Source organism: Chiloscyllium punctatum, chromosome 42 (assembly GCF_047496795.1).
Source record: "Chiloscyllium punctatum isolate Juve2018m chromosome 42, sChiPun1.3, whole genome shotgun sequence".
Classification (NCBI taxonomy): Eukaryota; Metazoa; Chordata; class Chondrichthyes; order Orectolobiformes; family Hemiscylliidae; genus Chiloscyllium; species Chiloscyllium punctatum.
The window spans coordinates 46,882,172-46,898,225 of record NC_092780.1 but is presented as its reverse complement, the minus strand read 5'-3'; the positions used below and the strand labels follow the sequence as shown (position 1 = coordinate 46,898,225).

At 42.7% G+C, this 16,054-nt stretch overlaps 1 protein-coding gene across 1 annotated transcript in view; it reads left to right on the top strand.

Annotated features, from left to right (window-relative positions):
* Positions 1–16,054, top strand: part of LOC140465935 (glycylpeptide N-tetradecanoyltransferase 1-like) — a 77,398-nt gene that overhangs the window by 51,871 nt on the left and 9,473 nt on the right. The window contains exons 8-10 of the mRNA XM_072561917.1: positions 6,008–6,116; positions 9,453–9,623; positions 10,885–11,052. Of these exons, the coding sequence (XP_072418018.1) occupies positions 6,008–6,116; positions 9,453–9,623; positions 10,885–11,052 (448 nt within the window). The remainder of the gene's footprint in view (positions 1–6,007; positions 6,117–9,452; positions 9,624–10,884; positions 11,053–16,054) is intronic.

The window sequence follows — 16,054 nt, the reverse complement described above, 5'->3', positions numbered from 1 at the left end:
CCCGTTAGCTAGCTCTCCCTGGGTGCTATGCAATCTAACCTTCATGACCAGCCTGTCACGCAGGATCTTGCCAAAGACCTTACTGAAGTCCATATAAACAACATCCACTGCCCTACCCTCATCTGTTCTCTTGGTTACCTCTTCAAAAACTCTAAAAGATTTGTCAGACATGGCTTCCTGTGCATAAATCCCTAATCAGACCTTGACTATCCAAATGTCGGTTGATTCTGTCCCTCAGTATCCTCTCCAACACTGATGTCAGGTTCACTGGCCTGTAGTTCCCTGGCTTGTTTTGTTACCTTTCTTAGACATTGGAACAACATTAGCCACCCTCCAGTCTTCTGAAACTTCACCAGTGGCTAAAATGAAGGAAAAATCTCTGCAAGAGCCTCTGGAATTTCCTTCCTAGCCTTCCACAACGTCAGAGGATGGATTGATCAGGCCCACGGGATTTATCCACCTTATTGCGCTATAAGGCTGCAAACACCTCCTCTCTGGTAATACGGATGTGGTCAAAAACATCCCCCTTTATTTCTCATATTTCCTTAACTTCCCTCAGTAACACTTAGGAGAAATATTCATTAAAAATCTTCCCCATCTCCTGTGGCTCCATGCTGATCTTTAAGGGGGACATATTCTCTTCTTAGCCACTCTTTTACTCTTAATATAGCTCTTAATAGAAGCTCTTGGGATTATCTTTAACCTTATCTGCTCGATTTATCTCATGCACTCTTTTTGCTCTCTTAATTTCTGTCTTAAATGCACTGCTATACTTTTTATAGTCATCTAGGGGTTCACTTGAGCCTGACAGCTTAAACCCAATTCCTAAAGAAGGGCTTATGCCTGAAACATTGATTCTCCTGCTCCTCGGATGCTGCCTGACCTGCTGTGTTTTTCCAGCACCACATTTTTCAGCTTAAATCCAATGCATGCTTTCTTCCCATTCCTGACCAGAGCCTCAATATCTCTCAATCAGCCAGGGATCCCCAAACCTGCTTTTACCTTCAGTCTAACAGGGATATAACTGTCCCCGGATTCTCGATATCAGACTTCTAAAAGCCTCCCATTTGCCAGTCACTTCTTTTCCTTTGAATAGATTCACCCATCGACCCCTGCTAGATCCTGCCTAATGGCCCCAAAATTGGCCCTGCTCCAGTTTAGCACTTAACCTGTGGACCTGCCCTATCTTTATTCATAACTATGTTAAAACGAAGAGAGATATGGTCACTGGATCCAAAGTGCTGTCCGACTGACACTTAAGTTACTTGCCCGACCTCATATTCAAGGAGGTGGTCCAGTGTTGCACCCTTCCTAGTAAGGCCCTCTACATATTGATTTAGGAAACTTGTTTGGACACATTTGACAAATCTCCAACCAATTATTCCTACAGGTATCTTCAATCTCTCTACATATCTTCTCCGCAAGTACCTGCTGGTTATTTAGGGTCTATAATACGCACCCAACGAAATGACCATCCCCTCCTTGTTTCTAATTTCTAACCATATGGCCTCTTTTTTTGACCCCTTACGCACTGTTGTTATGTCCTCTCTTTTCAAAAGAGCAACTCACCCCTCCTCACTCACTTATACTTCTGTCATGCCTGTAGCTTTTGTATCCTGGAACGTTGACCTGCCAGTCCATGCCCTTCTCTCAGCCATGTGTCTGTTATGGCTATAATTATCCCAGTCCCTAGAGCCAGTCCATGCTGTGAGCTCATCTGCCTTACCTGATGAAGGGCTTATCTCCTCCTCCCCAGATGCTGCGTAACCTGCTGTGCTTTTCCAGCACTACACTCTCAACTCTGATCTCCAGCATCTGCAGTCCTCACTTTCTCCTCATCTGCCTTACCAGTCAGGCCTTGTGCATTGAAATAAATACACTTTAAGCCAGAAGTTTTTTTCCTCCCTTTACTGTCACCCTGGCTGTCCTGAATAGTAAACCTGCTCTAATGGCTATTGTATTTTCCCCAGACTTCTCGATGGCCCCTCTCTGATTCGGAATCCCACACCCCTGCCAAACTAGTTTAACCCTCCTGGGTAACACTAACAAATCTCCCTGCAAAGATATTGGTCCCTGTCTGGTTCAAGTGCAACCCGATCCTTCTTGAACAGGTCACCCTACCCGAGAAAAGATCCCAGTGATCCAAAAACTGAAAATTCTGCCCTCTACACCAGCTCCTCAGCCATGCATTCATCTGACCTATCTTTCTATTTATATCCTTACTAGCGGGTGCCACTGGGAGTAATCCAGAGAACACTACCCTTGGGATCCTGCTTTTTAACTTCTTACCTAACTTCCTGAAACCGTTTTGCAGGACCCCATCCCTGTGTCTATCTGTATCATTTGTACAGATGTGCGCAATGACCTCTGGCTGTTCACCCTCCCCCTTCAGAATGTTCTGCAACTGCTCAGAGACATCCTTGACAACCTGGTGGTTACCATTGACCAGAAACTTAACTGGACTTACCATATAACTACAGCTGCTATAAAAGCAGGTCAGAGGTTAGGAATATTGCGGTGAGTCCTAACCCCCCAAAACCTGTCCACCACCTATAAGGCACAAGTCAGGAGTATGCCAGAATACTCTGTACTTTGCTGAATGGGTGCAGTTCCAGCAACACTCGAGAAGCTTGACATTATCCAGGACAAAGCAGCCCACTTGATTGGTACCACATCCACAAACATCCATTGCCGCCTTTACTGACGCTCAGTAGCAGCGGTGTGAACCATCTACAAAAGGCACTGCAGAAACTCACCAAAGATCCATCTAAAAGGACAAGGGCAGCAGATATGTGGAAACACTAACACTTGGAAGTTCCCCTCCAAACCACTCACCATCCTGACTTGGAAATATATCGCAGTTCCTTAAGTGTCATTGCATCAAAATACTAGAATTCCCATTCCTGAAGTCATTGTGGGTCTACCTACAGCCCTGAGAACCTGCAGCAGTTTAAGAGGCAGCTCACCACCACCTTCTCAAGGTCAACAAGGACCAGGCAATGGCTGCTGGCCCGCGAGCAATACCAATGTCACATGAGTGAATACAAACAGACATGGTAATCTACTCTGTTGTCTCTGTACTGATATCCAGTAACAGTCACAGTTGATTCCCTTATTAGTGTAACCCCAGCATCTCAGACTAGACAAATCCATTTTATTCACCCTGGGCTGGATATTAGTTAAAGGAATGGTGGCTTCTTTTCAGTAGGCGATAAAACTGATTGTGTGCAGTGTGAACAGACCATGTGTTATGCTATTCCTGTTAATACCCTTAAATTGAGCCTTTGCCTTGTGAATCCCTTCAGTGTGATGCTGCTCAGAGAGTAAGTTCATTTCTTAGGGAGTGTGCAATTTTCTAGTCACTTCTGGCAACATATAAAGCTCTCCCTCTCCCTGTAGCTCTTTCATAGTTGGGAACATAGGAACAAGAGAAGTCATTTCAGCTCCTCTAAGCGATTCCCCCATTTTAGATCATGGCAGATCATCTGTCTCAACACTATATTCCTGCAGTATTCCAATATTTCTTGATATCATTAGCAACTAGAAATCTATCAATCTCTGGTTGGAACTTATTCAATGATTGAGCTTCCATAACCCTCTGGGGTATAGAATTCCAAAGATACACCACCCTCTGAGTGAAGAAATACCTCCTCATCTCATTCCAAATGGCTTGCCTTTTATTTCGAGACTGGTTCCCTGGTTCTATACCATAAAGCATGGTGAAACGTTCTTTCTGTGCCTGCTTTGTCTGTCCCTTTAAGACTTTTGTAAATTTCTAAGAGATCATATCTCGTTCTTCTAAACTCAAGAGAATACAGATCTAGTCTATTTTCTTTAATCTTCCCTCATGACGATCCCATATTCCAAGAATTTCTCTGGTGAACCTCCACTCTACTCCCTCAATGAAGCAAGCACACGATATTCTAGGTGCTGTCTCAGTACCGCTCTCTAAAATTGACAAAGGCTTCTTTGTTCCTGTATTCAAATCCTCTTTTGATAAAGACTACCATACTGTTTCCCTTCTGAATTGTTAGCTGCACTTGCTTTCAGTGACTTGTGTATAGCAACTCCTACATCCCTTTCAGTATCAGCATCAGTATTTTCCAGTCTCTCATCATTTAAAAAATATTCTATACCTTCATTCCTCCTACCAAAGTGGGTAATCTCTTGCTTAACTCACATTATATTCCATCTGCCATGCTCTTGCCCACTCAGTCAGCCTTTATACATCCCCTTGAAACCTCTTCATGTCCTCATCGATTCGCATTCCCATGTTTTCTATCATCTACAAACTTGTCAGTATTCCAGTTGGTCCCCATGTCCAAATTATTAACAGAGGCTATGACTGGGGCCCAAACATTGATGCTTGCAGTTCCTCACTGATAACTAATTTCATTCAATTCCAAGTTCTAATGTATCTTAGTTATTTCAGGGGCCTTTCTGTCTCTCATCTATGAAGACAGACACAAAGTACTTGTTTTAGTTTCTCTGCCATTTCTCTTGTTTATTTTTATAAATTCTCCAATGTCTTCCTGTATTAAACCCACATTGACTTTGCTAAAAAAAAATGTTAACATACTTATGAAGCTTCTACAATCTGATTTTTATGTTTCTTGGTTTTTACATGTGAATTCTATTCTCATTTTCTTTAAAACTTTCTTGATCCTCCTTTTCTGAATTCTAAAATTCTCTTGATCTTCAGGCATACAGCGTGTTTGGGTGACTTCATAAGGCCCCTCCTTTGGTTACTATCTATAGACATGACTCTCTGACTTTTTTTCCTGCTTGGTATTTGAGTCTTAAAGAAATGTGTGTTTGTTAAAAGCCAACCATTAATTCTGTAAATATTAGTCAGTTCCTTTCAACTGTCAAACTTTTCAATATACTTTCCTACACAACCAAGGACAATTTGCTCCTCATATTTTCATGAATTGCCCTTGTTTAGATTAATGACTCTAATTTCAGATTGAACTATAACTTTTTCAAACCTATTGGGAAAATTATGACATACTATAGTCACTATCCCTAAAGATTATTACTTCATCCTTTCTCATTACATAGTACTAGATCTGAGACAGCCTACACCCTGGTTAGTTCCTCAACACATTGCTCCCAAAATCTGTCTCAAGCACATTCAGAGAATTCTTCCCCCTCAGCATTGACCTCGTTATGTTTACCCAGTCTGGATGTAGGTTGACCTAAAACCATTGTAATCCCCTTACTCCATGCACTTCTAATTTCCTGATTTGAACCCCTATAATTCCCCTTGTGTTTGGTGGCTCATAAACCACTGAAATGTTTGATTTCCCCCTGCTGTTTCTTGGCTCCATCCCAATAGATTCTACACTGTACTCTTTTTGTTTTGGCAATACTCCCTCACTGCTACACTGATCCCATCCTTGTAATCAGCACAACCCCACTTCCTTTTCCTTTTACCTGTTCAACCCAAATTTCAGTTTTCTTTTTGTATTAACTCACCAGTCTCGGTCACTTTGTGCCAAGTCTCATAATGGCAGTTGAATCTTTAATTCTGCTGGCACCATCAATTCACCTCACCAATCGTGTTGTGAATGCTGCATTCATTTAGAATGCATGTAATTCTGCTTTCTGAACACTATTCTATTGTATGATTCTGGTTCATTCTAGGATTTTTTTTCTCTGTTTTCCACTTGCATTTACAACTTTTCCCCTGTCCATAATCAGCTTTGTTTTTAATCTATCTGAATTCCCTCTGGTTGTCAGTATATTGTGGTATAATCTTATCTGTGACAGTAGCAATGCCCAGGTGCAGACTGGAGTGTGGTACACAGTTAGAGTGTTGAGCTGCAACCTTGTTATATCCCTAGGACTTTTGCTATGAGCAGTGAGTATTGCTCCAGGAGTGGGCCCAAGGATATATTTTGTATTCAATGTTGAGTTTGGGTATAGAATAAGGCATGAGTCACAGTATGCAAAGCTCTCTATTCTGTCAGTGACTGACTGGAGTATTCTGTGATCTGTTGGGCAGGTACTGGCACAGGTCACTCAACCCACGCAAACTAGTAGAGGTGAAGTTCTCCCATCTGAGCAGAAACATGACTATGCAACGAACAATGAAATTATATAGACTGCCAGAGGTGAGCCTAAACACTATCTCAGTAAAACCTGTCTTTAAATATTACTTCTGTCTTGTGTGTCGAGTCGGCCGCCTTCATTATCATGTTAAACATTGGCCCTTTTATGTTTCATTATTTACATTTCTTTCTTCATTGCTCATTTCTAGTTAGTGAATAGCTAAGCAGCAAGTAATCAATCACATTGTTTGCCTCCAATATTTTCTAATTCGACTCTAATCATGTTTCACTGATAGAACCCTCAGGCTGTGACTGGTCCTTGCTCACCTTTGAAAAAAAATTACTGTGTCACGAAACATTCCCAAATAAATTGTAGGCTGGCCCTGAACTTTCTACTTTCCCACCATTTCAGTAGATCACAGTCCCTCAGGGCTAAGGCTCTAACTCATAAACTTCTTCTCATTGCTCAGGGGAACCTCATAGAGGAAATTCTAACTAGAATAAGAAAGCTCATCATGAATATCATCTCTGTCCCATTTGGCCTTTGTTGATCGAGAAATCAAACTGAGAAATAATAAGTGCAGGACTGCAGTTGGACAATACTGTGCAGTGTCTTCAATACCAGCAATGAGGAATGAAGGCAAAAACTTTGGAGGCAATCAGTTCGATAGCCAGTTGTGAGAGACTCGCTGTCTAGCCCAGGATGAGCTGAATAGTTTCACTGATCTCCATCTGATGAAAATGTTAAAATAAAACAAAAAATGGCAGATGGTGGAGATCTGAAGAAAGATCATTGACATGGAACTCCTCAGATTTTGAGTTTCTCCAGAAATTTCTGTTTTTGTTTGTTTAAATGCTTTATTCAGCTCATGAACAGTCTCTGCAATCTTCATAACCTGTTCCAGTCCTGTAACCCTCTGATAACTTTGTATTCCTCTGGTATTCTCCACAATCTTCTTCTCAACATTGACCTCTAAGCATCTACGTCCTAAGCTCTGGAACTTTCTCTTTAGGCCACTGTGCAGCTTTTGTTTAAACTGCTTCTTAAAATCTACTTTTGTATCCATGCTTTTAACTATCTCTGCTAATATCTGCTGTAGATTATTGTCAGATTTTATCTGAATATGCTCATGTGACATACCTTGGGATGTTTGCAAAGGTAAATGTGTTCTGCATGTATAAGATACTATACTGTTGTAGTTCAGAAACAACCTTTTGTTCTTAGGTGGCTAAATAGCTAGTCGAACAGTTAAGATGGAGATCTAACACTAAATTCATACACCCTTATGCCATCCACTTGCACTTTTCCTTAAGTTTTTTTATTTTGCATTATTGCTCTCAGCAGACATTTTAATGGACTGTATGGAGACTTTATGGAGATATGGTGCTGAACCTCTTGACCACTGATTTGGGTAATCCAAAGTTCATGCTATCAAAATGGTCAAAATCTTATCTGTTGAGCATTTCCTGAAATAGTGGAATGCTGCCTGCCCTGGAAGGTTTCTGCACCTGAAACAAGAAAAATCCTGTCGTAGAATTTTGCTTAATTGTAGCTTCTAAGCCAGATGCTCATTGATTCAAGTTTTGCTCCAGAGACTCGGCCACAGAATTCCGGCTGACACTCCTGTGCTGTGTGATTGTGCTGTCTTTCAGATGAGACACTCTACTGAGCTCTGGCTATCCAGTTGAGTGGATGTGAATGATCCAGTGGCATTATTTGAAGCAGAGCACAGAACTCCCCATGTCTGAACAGGCATTTATCCCTAAACCAACAACTCTAAAACAGATTGCTATTTTGTTGTTGTTTGTGTACAATCCTATTGTATGTAAGGTAGCGACCGTACTTTTCCTAGGAGAAAGTGAGGACTACAGATGCTGGAGATCAGAGCTGAAAAAATGTGGTGCTGGAAAAGCGCAGCAGGTCAGGCAGCATCAAAGGAGCAGGAGAATCGACGTGCCCAAAACGTCGATTCTCCTGCTCCTTTGATGCTGCCTGACCTGCTGCGCTTTTCCAGCACCACACTTTTCCTGGCTAGTATTCACTGTCTGACAGCATTGCATCCCACAGCCAATTCCCTGCGTCGAAGGTGCATAGGTAGGGCCTCTAACAGTCTCCAGTGCCTGCTTATTAGCTCCTGGCAGTGCTGCAAAGTAATAATTTTGCTTTTAAAAGCTCTTTGGAATGGCTTGAGACTTAATTTGCTTATTAAGTGCAAATCCTTTCTTTAAGAAGGTATGATAAAGATTTTGTGAGGATGAGGATTGCAGTTTACCAGCTCAGTGGTGGTGCTGTTGTCGAGAATAATTTTCATATTTTTGTGATGAATGGCACCACCATGGAGATATTAGTGGAACTGCACCTGATAAAGCGCACAGGCAGCTTAGGAATTTAAAATGTATTGCTGGAATATCTCATCCGATGGGAATGTTCCTGGAGGATCCACCCATTTGTCTCACAGCATTACACCCGAAGTCCAGTTCCCAAGTCAGAGACAATGAAAGTGCATAGAAGGCAGCTAGCAGGCTCCTCTGCCTCTTTACTAAATCCTGGCTATACAGTGCACTGTTTCACTGCTGCTGCTTCCTTGCACCACCTGTTGCCTGATTTGAGGCACAGTCCTAGGAATAGAAGTGCAGGGAGGTTGTGGTGGGGTGGTGGGGGGGGGGGGGGGGTGTTGTGGAGCTGGTAGGGGACGCACAACAGCAAATATGACACTTTCTGTGGAAAGAGGAATTCTTGAACAAATGGTCCGGTGATTTATCATATCCATGGGTGAGGATGACTTTTACGTCTGGGGCAGGAAATCTGTTAAGGCCTCAATGTGATCAAATGAAATGCCTGATAATTTTTTTTATGTCTAGAGCTGTGATTCTTGAATGTTGGAATGACAGTTGAAGTTAAATGTAAGTAAGGAAATAAAATTCAAAACTGACAGCGTGCTCAAAGTCTCGATTTATTTTCAATACTTGTCTGGAGCTCCAGAAACAGGAAATGGGCAACAAAGGTGATCAGTAATATCCAGAGACTCAGCTAAAGGCTGAGATAGTTGAATTTAATTTTGCAGAAGAGGTTTCATATATTTTGAAAGGAATTCATCACGGCAATTTTTACTGTTTAGTGAATGGTTCAAATCCTAGGGGACAAGAGATAAAAATAAGGAATTTAGGAATAAGTAAAGAACTTAGGTGGGAGAGACTACAGTGTTTTTTAACCAGTGAGTCACGCACCTGTGATATTGGTTACTGATGTGGGGTAGGGTCTGGACAGTTGAAGAACCTGTCCAGAAATGTGAAAGATTTAAGGACTTTATAAAATGGCACTGATGGTGTGAGCATAAAAAACAAATCTTAGGTCTTTTGCTTCTTTCTGAAAATTCTGATGTTTTTCTAATGTTCCAGACCACAAAAACACCTGGCATGCGACCAATGGAGCGTAAGGATGTGAAGCATGTGTGCAGGCTGCTGAGGGAATACCTGACACAGTTCTATCTGACCCCAGCAATGAACGAAGAGGAGGTTGCTCATTGGTTCCTACCTCGGGAAAATATTATAGAGACTTATGTTGTTGAGGTATGTCTGACTCACTGAATCTTGATAGATATGAAGATGAACCTTGCCGTAGCAACAACTAAATAATAAGTGCAATTTAAATCTTCTGTCCTCTGATGAATACATTGGCCAGAGATAAATTTCCTACTCCTTGTAGCTATCTGGCAACTCCTGCAGGAATTTAATGTAAGTGGGTATCGGGTGAGGAACACTTTGTTTTGGCTGTGTTGACCCTTTTGTCCAAATAGCATTCGGAGAGTCATTGCTGGATCTCAGGAGAAAAGTTGTATAATCCTGATAATAGTACTCCATTTCCCTCACTGTAGAAATCCATACCACGTTGTTACAGGTAGACTCAACTTTTAAACAAGGAAGACTGGGGACTGGCTCTCAAATTCTGTCATTGGGTCAGTGGATTAGTTGGCTGTTTGGATGTAAAGTGGTGGAGGCTGGTACAATTCAACATTTAAGAGACATCTGGATGGGTATACGATTAGGAAGGTTTAAAGGGATATGGGCCAAGTGCTGGCAAATGGGACTAGATTAATTTAGGATATGTGGTCGGCATGAACGAGTTGGTCTGTAGGGTCTGTTTCTGTGCTGTGCATTTCTATGACTGACTTAATTTCAATAATTGTGTAAAGCATTTACTTTTGCAGTGGTTGGATTAAGTGTTAAGCAATCTTATCTTAACACCTCCGATTCAGTTCTGTGGTTTGAGTTGACAGTGACCTCAGGATGACAAAATGTGGTCTTCTGACTGTGAAATGGCATTTGCATTGCCTTTTATTTTCTGGTTAATGTGATGCAAATTCATTTCTCCACTGCCAAGCATACATTACGTAAACTGATAGGAATCTGAACAGGTCTGTGTATTGTAGCCCAAGTAGCTATCTGTTCTCTGTCTTTCACTCATCTCTGTGTCTCTTTTTATCTTTTATGGTCTTGGCTTCTCTCTGTGTGTTTCTGTCATCCTTCGCCTGTGTGTGTGTGCGTGTGTCCACTCACATCCCTCAGAGTCCTGCTTCCCTCCCTCTAGTATTTATTTCTCTTCTCATGCTGTCTCCCTGGCACCATCCATCTCATGCCTTGCCCTTGTTTTGTACTTGGGTAAAGGTGCTAGATAAGTACATGATGTGCTATTTTAGCTGTTTGACAGAGAATGCCAGCTCCATCTTTAGGACATACGGTAAACAGTGAGGCTACAAGTTTGCCAGGTTATTTGTAAATGCTGTTTTATTTCACAAACAAGTGACTCACTTCTCCCAACTTGTTTCTTCAGAGCACTGATGGAGAATTGACAGACTTCTTCAGTTTTTACACTCTCCCTTCCACCATCATGCATCATCCTGTCCACAAGAGCCTGAAGGCTGCTTACTCTTTTTATAATGTGCACACCAAGACTCCTCTCGTTGACCTCATGAATGATGCCCTCATCCTTGCAAAGTCGGTAAGTGATATCTCTTTTATTCAATAAAATTAGAAACTAATCAAACTGCCTCTTAATTTACAGTACATATTTTACATCGGAGGTTGAAGATTAAATCAGCACTTAATGCTATATCTGGTGTCCTAATAATTGTATTAGATTAGATTAGTTTACTTATAGTGTGGAAACAGGCCCTTAGGCCCAACAAGTCCACACCGCCCCGCCGAAGCACAACCCACCCATTCCCCTACATTTACTCCTTACCTAACACTACAGGCAATTTAGCATGGCCATTTCACCTGACCTGCACATCTTTGTGACTGTGGAAGGAAACCGGAGCACCCGGAGGAAACCCACACACACACGGGGAGAACGTGCAAACTCCACACAGTCAGTCGGCTGAGGCAGGAATTGAACCCGGGTCTCTGGCGCTGTAAGGCAGCAGTGCTAGCCACCGTGCCGCTCAGTATAGACTGGAGCCAGTTAATTTCACACCATTTCCATAACCCTGAGTTGCAATCGTGCACTGAAAACACTGAATGCGCTTAGAGAAAAATATCAAAAAAAATTTTCAGACAGTGGACAACTTCATTCTTTTCTGTCGGACACTGGAATAGAAATTGAGAAATTGAGAGGGACGTTATCCAAATTTTCCAAGTCTTAAAAGCATTGATAGTTTTTAGAATTGAGTTTAAGTGACTGATCAGGCCCCTGAAACTCCATTTATAGAACAGAGCAGCATGGGAACAGGCCTTTCGGCCCACCATGACGATGGTGCCATTCTGAATTAATCCCATCTACCTGCACATGGTCAGTATCCCTCTATTTTCTGCTTCTTCATGTGTCTGTTTTAATGCTTGTTAAACGCTGTTATAGTATCTGTTGCTTCCACCTACCCTGCTAGCACTTCTCCAGGTACCTATTGCTGTCAGTAGAAAAAAAGAACTTGCCTCACACACCTCCTTTAAACTTTCCCCTGTCATGTTAAGCTTATGCCCTCTCTTGTATTTGACACTTCCATCCTAGTAGAGACATTGACTATCCACCATTTTATGTGTCTCATACTTTTATATAACTTTATCAGGACACCCCTCAGCCTATCAAAACAAATCCACATTTGTCCAATGTCTCCTTATAGCTAAGATACTTCAATCTAGGAACGTCCAGGTAACTGTCTTATTCCTCCGCTATCCTCAAGTATGATAACCAGAACTGCTCTCAGTGCTCCAAATGTGGCCTAGCTGCAGTGTGTCTTTCCAACTTTAGGATGCCAACTTTCCATGTCCTTTGAAATGAAGGCAAGCGTGCCATAAGTTGTTTTTACCACCTTATCCACTCGCATTGCCATTTTCAGGTAGCTATAAACTTGCACCCCAAAATCTCACTGTATATCGATGATCCTAAGTGTCAGCCATTTACTGTACACTTTCCTCTTGCATTTGACCTCCGAAAACACATCACCACCCACTTGTCTGGATTAAATGCCATCTGCCATTTCACTGCACAACTTTCCAACTGATCTACATCCTGCTGAATCCTTTTCTCAATCTTCCTCACCCTCCACAACTCCAATGATTTGCATGTTGTCTGCAAATCGGAACCCCCATATTTCATCCAGCTCATTTATAATTACAAACAACAGATGTCCCAGCATTGATCCTTGCAGAACACCACTGGTCACAGGTCTCCAGTCAGAAAAAAACACCCCTCTGCAACTACTGTCTGCCTTCTATATGTTAGAGAGTTGCTAAATATTCTGCTGACCATTCCACATGTGTGTATCTGCCTCTGTGTAACAGCTTGCATCAATCCAGAGTATCAGATTCTGTCCGGGGAGAAAGTGAGGACATAAGCTTATGCCCGAAACGTCGATTCTCCTGTTCCTTGGATGCTGCCTGATCTGCTGCGTTTTTCCAGCAACACATTTTCAGCTCTGATCAGATTCTGTCCAACCACTTGACAATACCATCACTGGCATATGAATGGACTGAAGTTTTCAGCTGTCAGTGTGCTTGGTCTCAGACCATTTTTGCCAGCTATCGAGGAGTCCATCAGGAAATTCTTAAATGTTCAATCTATTATATAATATATAAACTGTCACTCTCCTTCCCCTGCCCAACTCCCAATCTTCCTTCCTTAAGAGCTACATTTGGCACATGTTTTGGTGCATCCTTCTCCCACACCAAGTTGTACCGTCAACGTTAGAAAGAGTCCTAGTTCCTGCCCTGTTCTACAGTGCTGCCTGAGGTAGATCAGGATAAATAGTTAAGAACACTGTGCAGCAGCAGCCCATCACAAACCCTTGGCCTTTCATATACAGTTCCCAGCTCCACTCCCTGGCTGAAGAAGTTTGAAAACACCACTGCATTCTCTGGATTTAGGTGAGGCTGGGAGTGAAACCAAGAGGGGCTTTGGGCTCAACATTTTGCTGAATGTATTTTGTTTTTGTGTCTCTAGAGGCCAGCCAGACGTCTACAGCACAGAAAAAGGCCCTTCAGCCCATCAGACCTGCAACACACTCAAACTATTTTAATCCTATTTTCCAGCTCTTGGTCCATTGCCTTGAATGCCTTGACATCGCAAGTGTACATCTGCATGCTTCTTAAATGCTCCAAGGGTTTCTGCCTACCATTTCCTGAACAGGCAGAAAATCCTAGATTCCTACCACCCTCTGGGTTGAAACTAATTTCTTCACGTTCCCTTTAAACTTGCACCTTCTGGTCTTCATCCCTCTTCCAAGGGGAAACAGTCTTTTTTCTACCCTGTTGCGCCCCTCATAATTATAAACATCTCAATCATTTACCCACTCAGTCTCTTCTGCTCCAAGGAAAACCACCCCAGTGTATCTGAAAAAAAAAACAAAGAACTGCAGAAGCTAGAACACAGAAACAAAAACAGTAATTGCTGGAAAAAATACCTCAGCCAGTCCAGTAGCAACTGTGGAGAGAAAACAGAGTTAATGTTTCAGATGCAGTGATCCTTCTTTGGAACTGGACTTCTGTTCTGAAGAAGGGTCCGTTCCAAAGAAGGGTTATTTGATCCAAGACATGAATACTGCTTTCTGTCCATAGATGCTGCCAGACCTGAGTTCTTCCAGTAATTTATGTTTTTGTCCCAGTCTATCCAATCTCTGATCATAACTAAAGCTGTTCAACCCAGGCAGCGTCCTGAAAAATCTCCCCTGCACCTTCCCTGAAGATATTACATCCCTCCTATAATATAGATTCCAGAACTGCATACAATACTCTTTAGCTATGGCTTAACCAATTTTTTATAGAGTTCCAGCATAACCTCCTGCTATTAAACTCTATGCCTCAGATAATGAAGGTAAGTATCCAATATATCTAGTAGTGTATCACAGTGATCAGTGCTGATCCCTTATTGTTTGTGATACATATAAATAATGTAGATGAGAACACGGAGGGCATGACAAGTAAGTTTGCAGATGACATGAAAATGGATGGGGGAGTGGGGTTTATCGTGAGGAAGCATGTCTTAGATTACAGGAAGGTATGGATGGATTGATCAAATGGGCAGATCAATAACAGATGAAATTAACCCTGAAAAGTGTGCAGTGATGCACTTTGGAAGAAGTAACAAGATAAGGGATTGCTCAATGAATGGCAGGACACGAGGAATCTCACATGAACAGAGGGGTCCTGGGATGCTTGTCCACCGATCCTTGAAGGCATCAGGTCGGATTAGTGGGGTGATTAAGAAGGACGCTTGCTTTTATCAATTGTGACATAGATTACAAGAGCAGGGAGTTTATGTTGGAGCTTTATGAAACTGCTTAAAACGGGAATACTGTGCAGTTCTGGTCATCGCACTACCAGAAGGATGTAATTACACTGGATGGGGTGCAGAGGAAACTCACCAGAATGTGCTCTCTCCATCAGCATTGCATCACAAGTGCTCAGGGCTCTGCAGAACTCAGCAATTCCACTTCATCCTCCAGTTCATTAGCCATTCTAACAAGAAACCTTTTCCTTTCAGGCATCAAAGCTCACAAGATGCAACAATTCAGGCCCTCTGGAACCTTCCCTCCCCTCCTCTTCCCTCTGCTCCAACCCCACCTCCTGTCAGGTATTCACCATCCCTCCTAACCTTCTGCTGTCCAATGCTGAATGTTCTGTACTCAGCAAAGCTTTATCCCTCTGCGTCCCCACCTTAATGAATTTCAAGCATGGCTCGACATTGAACTTTTCTTCTGTCAACTTCACCTCCGTGTCAATTTCATTGGGCAAGAATCCTCTCCCCACCCCACAGACCCCTTCACCAAGCCCCAACATTCTCTCTCCACCTGGACCCCTCCCTTTTGGCCTTTTTCCTGCACTCGACCTGTTCATTGAGAACTGTCAACATGACATCAGTCACCTCAATCCCCTCACCCATTCCAACCTCTCTCCCACCTGACTGCTCTCCGTGCACTTAGAGCCAACCTTGATTTTGCTATTAAGAGTGGTGCTGTTGTGGTCTGGCGAACTGACCTCTGCATTGCAGAGGCTGAGCGCCAGCTCTCCGATACCTCCTCCCATCTCCCTCTGGACCATGACTCCACCACGGAACATGAGGCCACTATAGTAACTATGGCCAGTAATCTCATTTCATCTGGTGATCTCCCCCACACCTCCCTCCAAGCTGATAGACCATCCAGCCCTGCACAGCATGCTTCTACCTCCTTCCAAAAATCCACAAACATGGCTGGCTGGGCAGACCCATTGTTTCTGCCTGCTCCTGCTTCTTCCAAGGTAGGAAGTAGTCAGTTCTCCCTGCCTTGACTCAGTTTTTACTCCTCTGTGCAGTCCCTGCCCACTTGCATCTGTGATTCCTCTGACACTTTTCACCAGTTTCGGAATTTCAAGTTTGCGGGTTCTAGCCGCCTCCCCTTTACCATGGACATGCGATCCCTTTACACAGCCATCCCCCGACCAGGATGGTGTCCAGGCTCTCTGCTTCTTCCTGGAGCAAAGGTCTGCCAGCAAAACTGACCCTGAGCTTGCAGTTGCCTGCCTTCAACAGG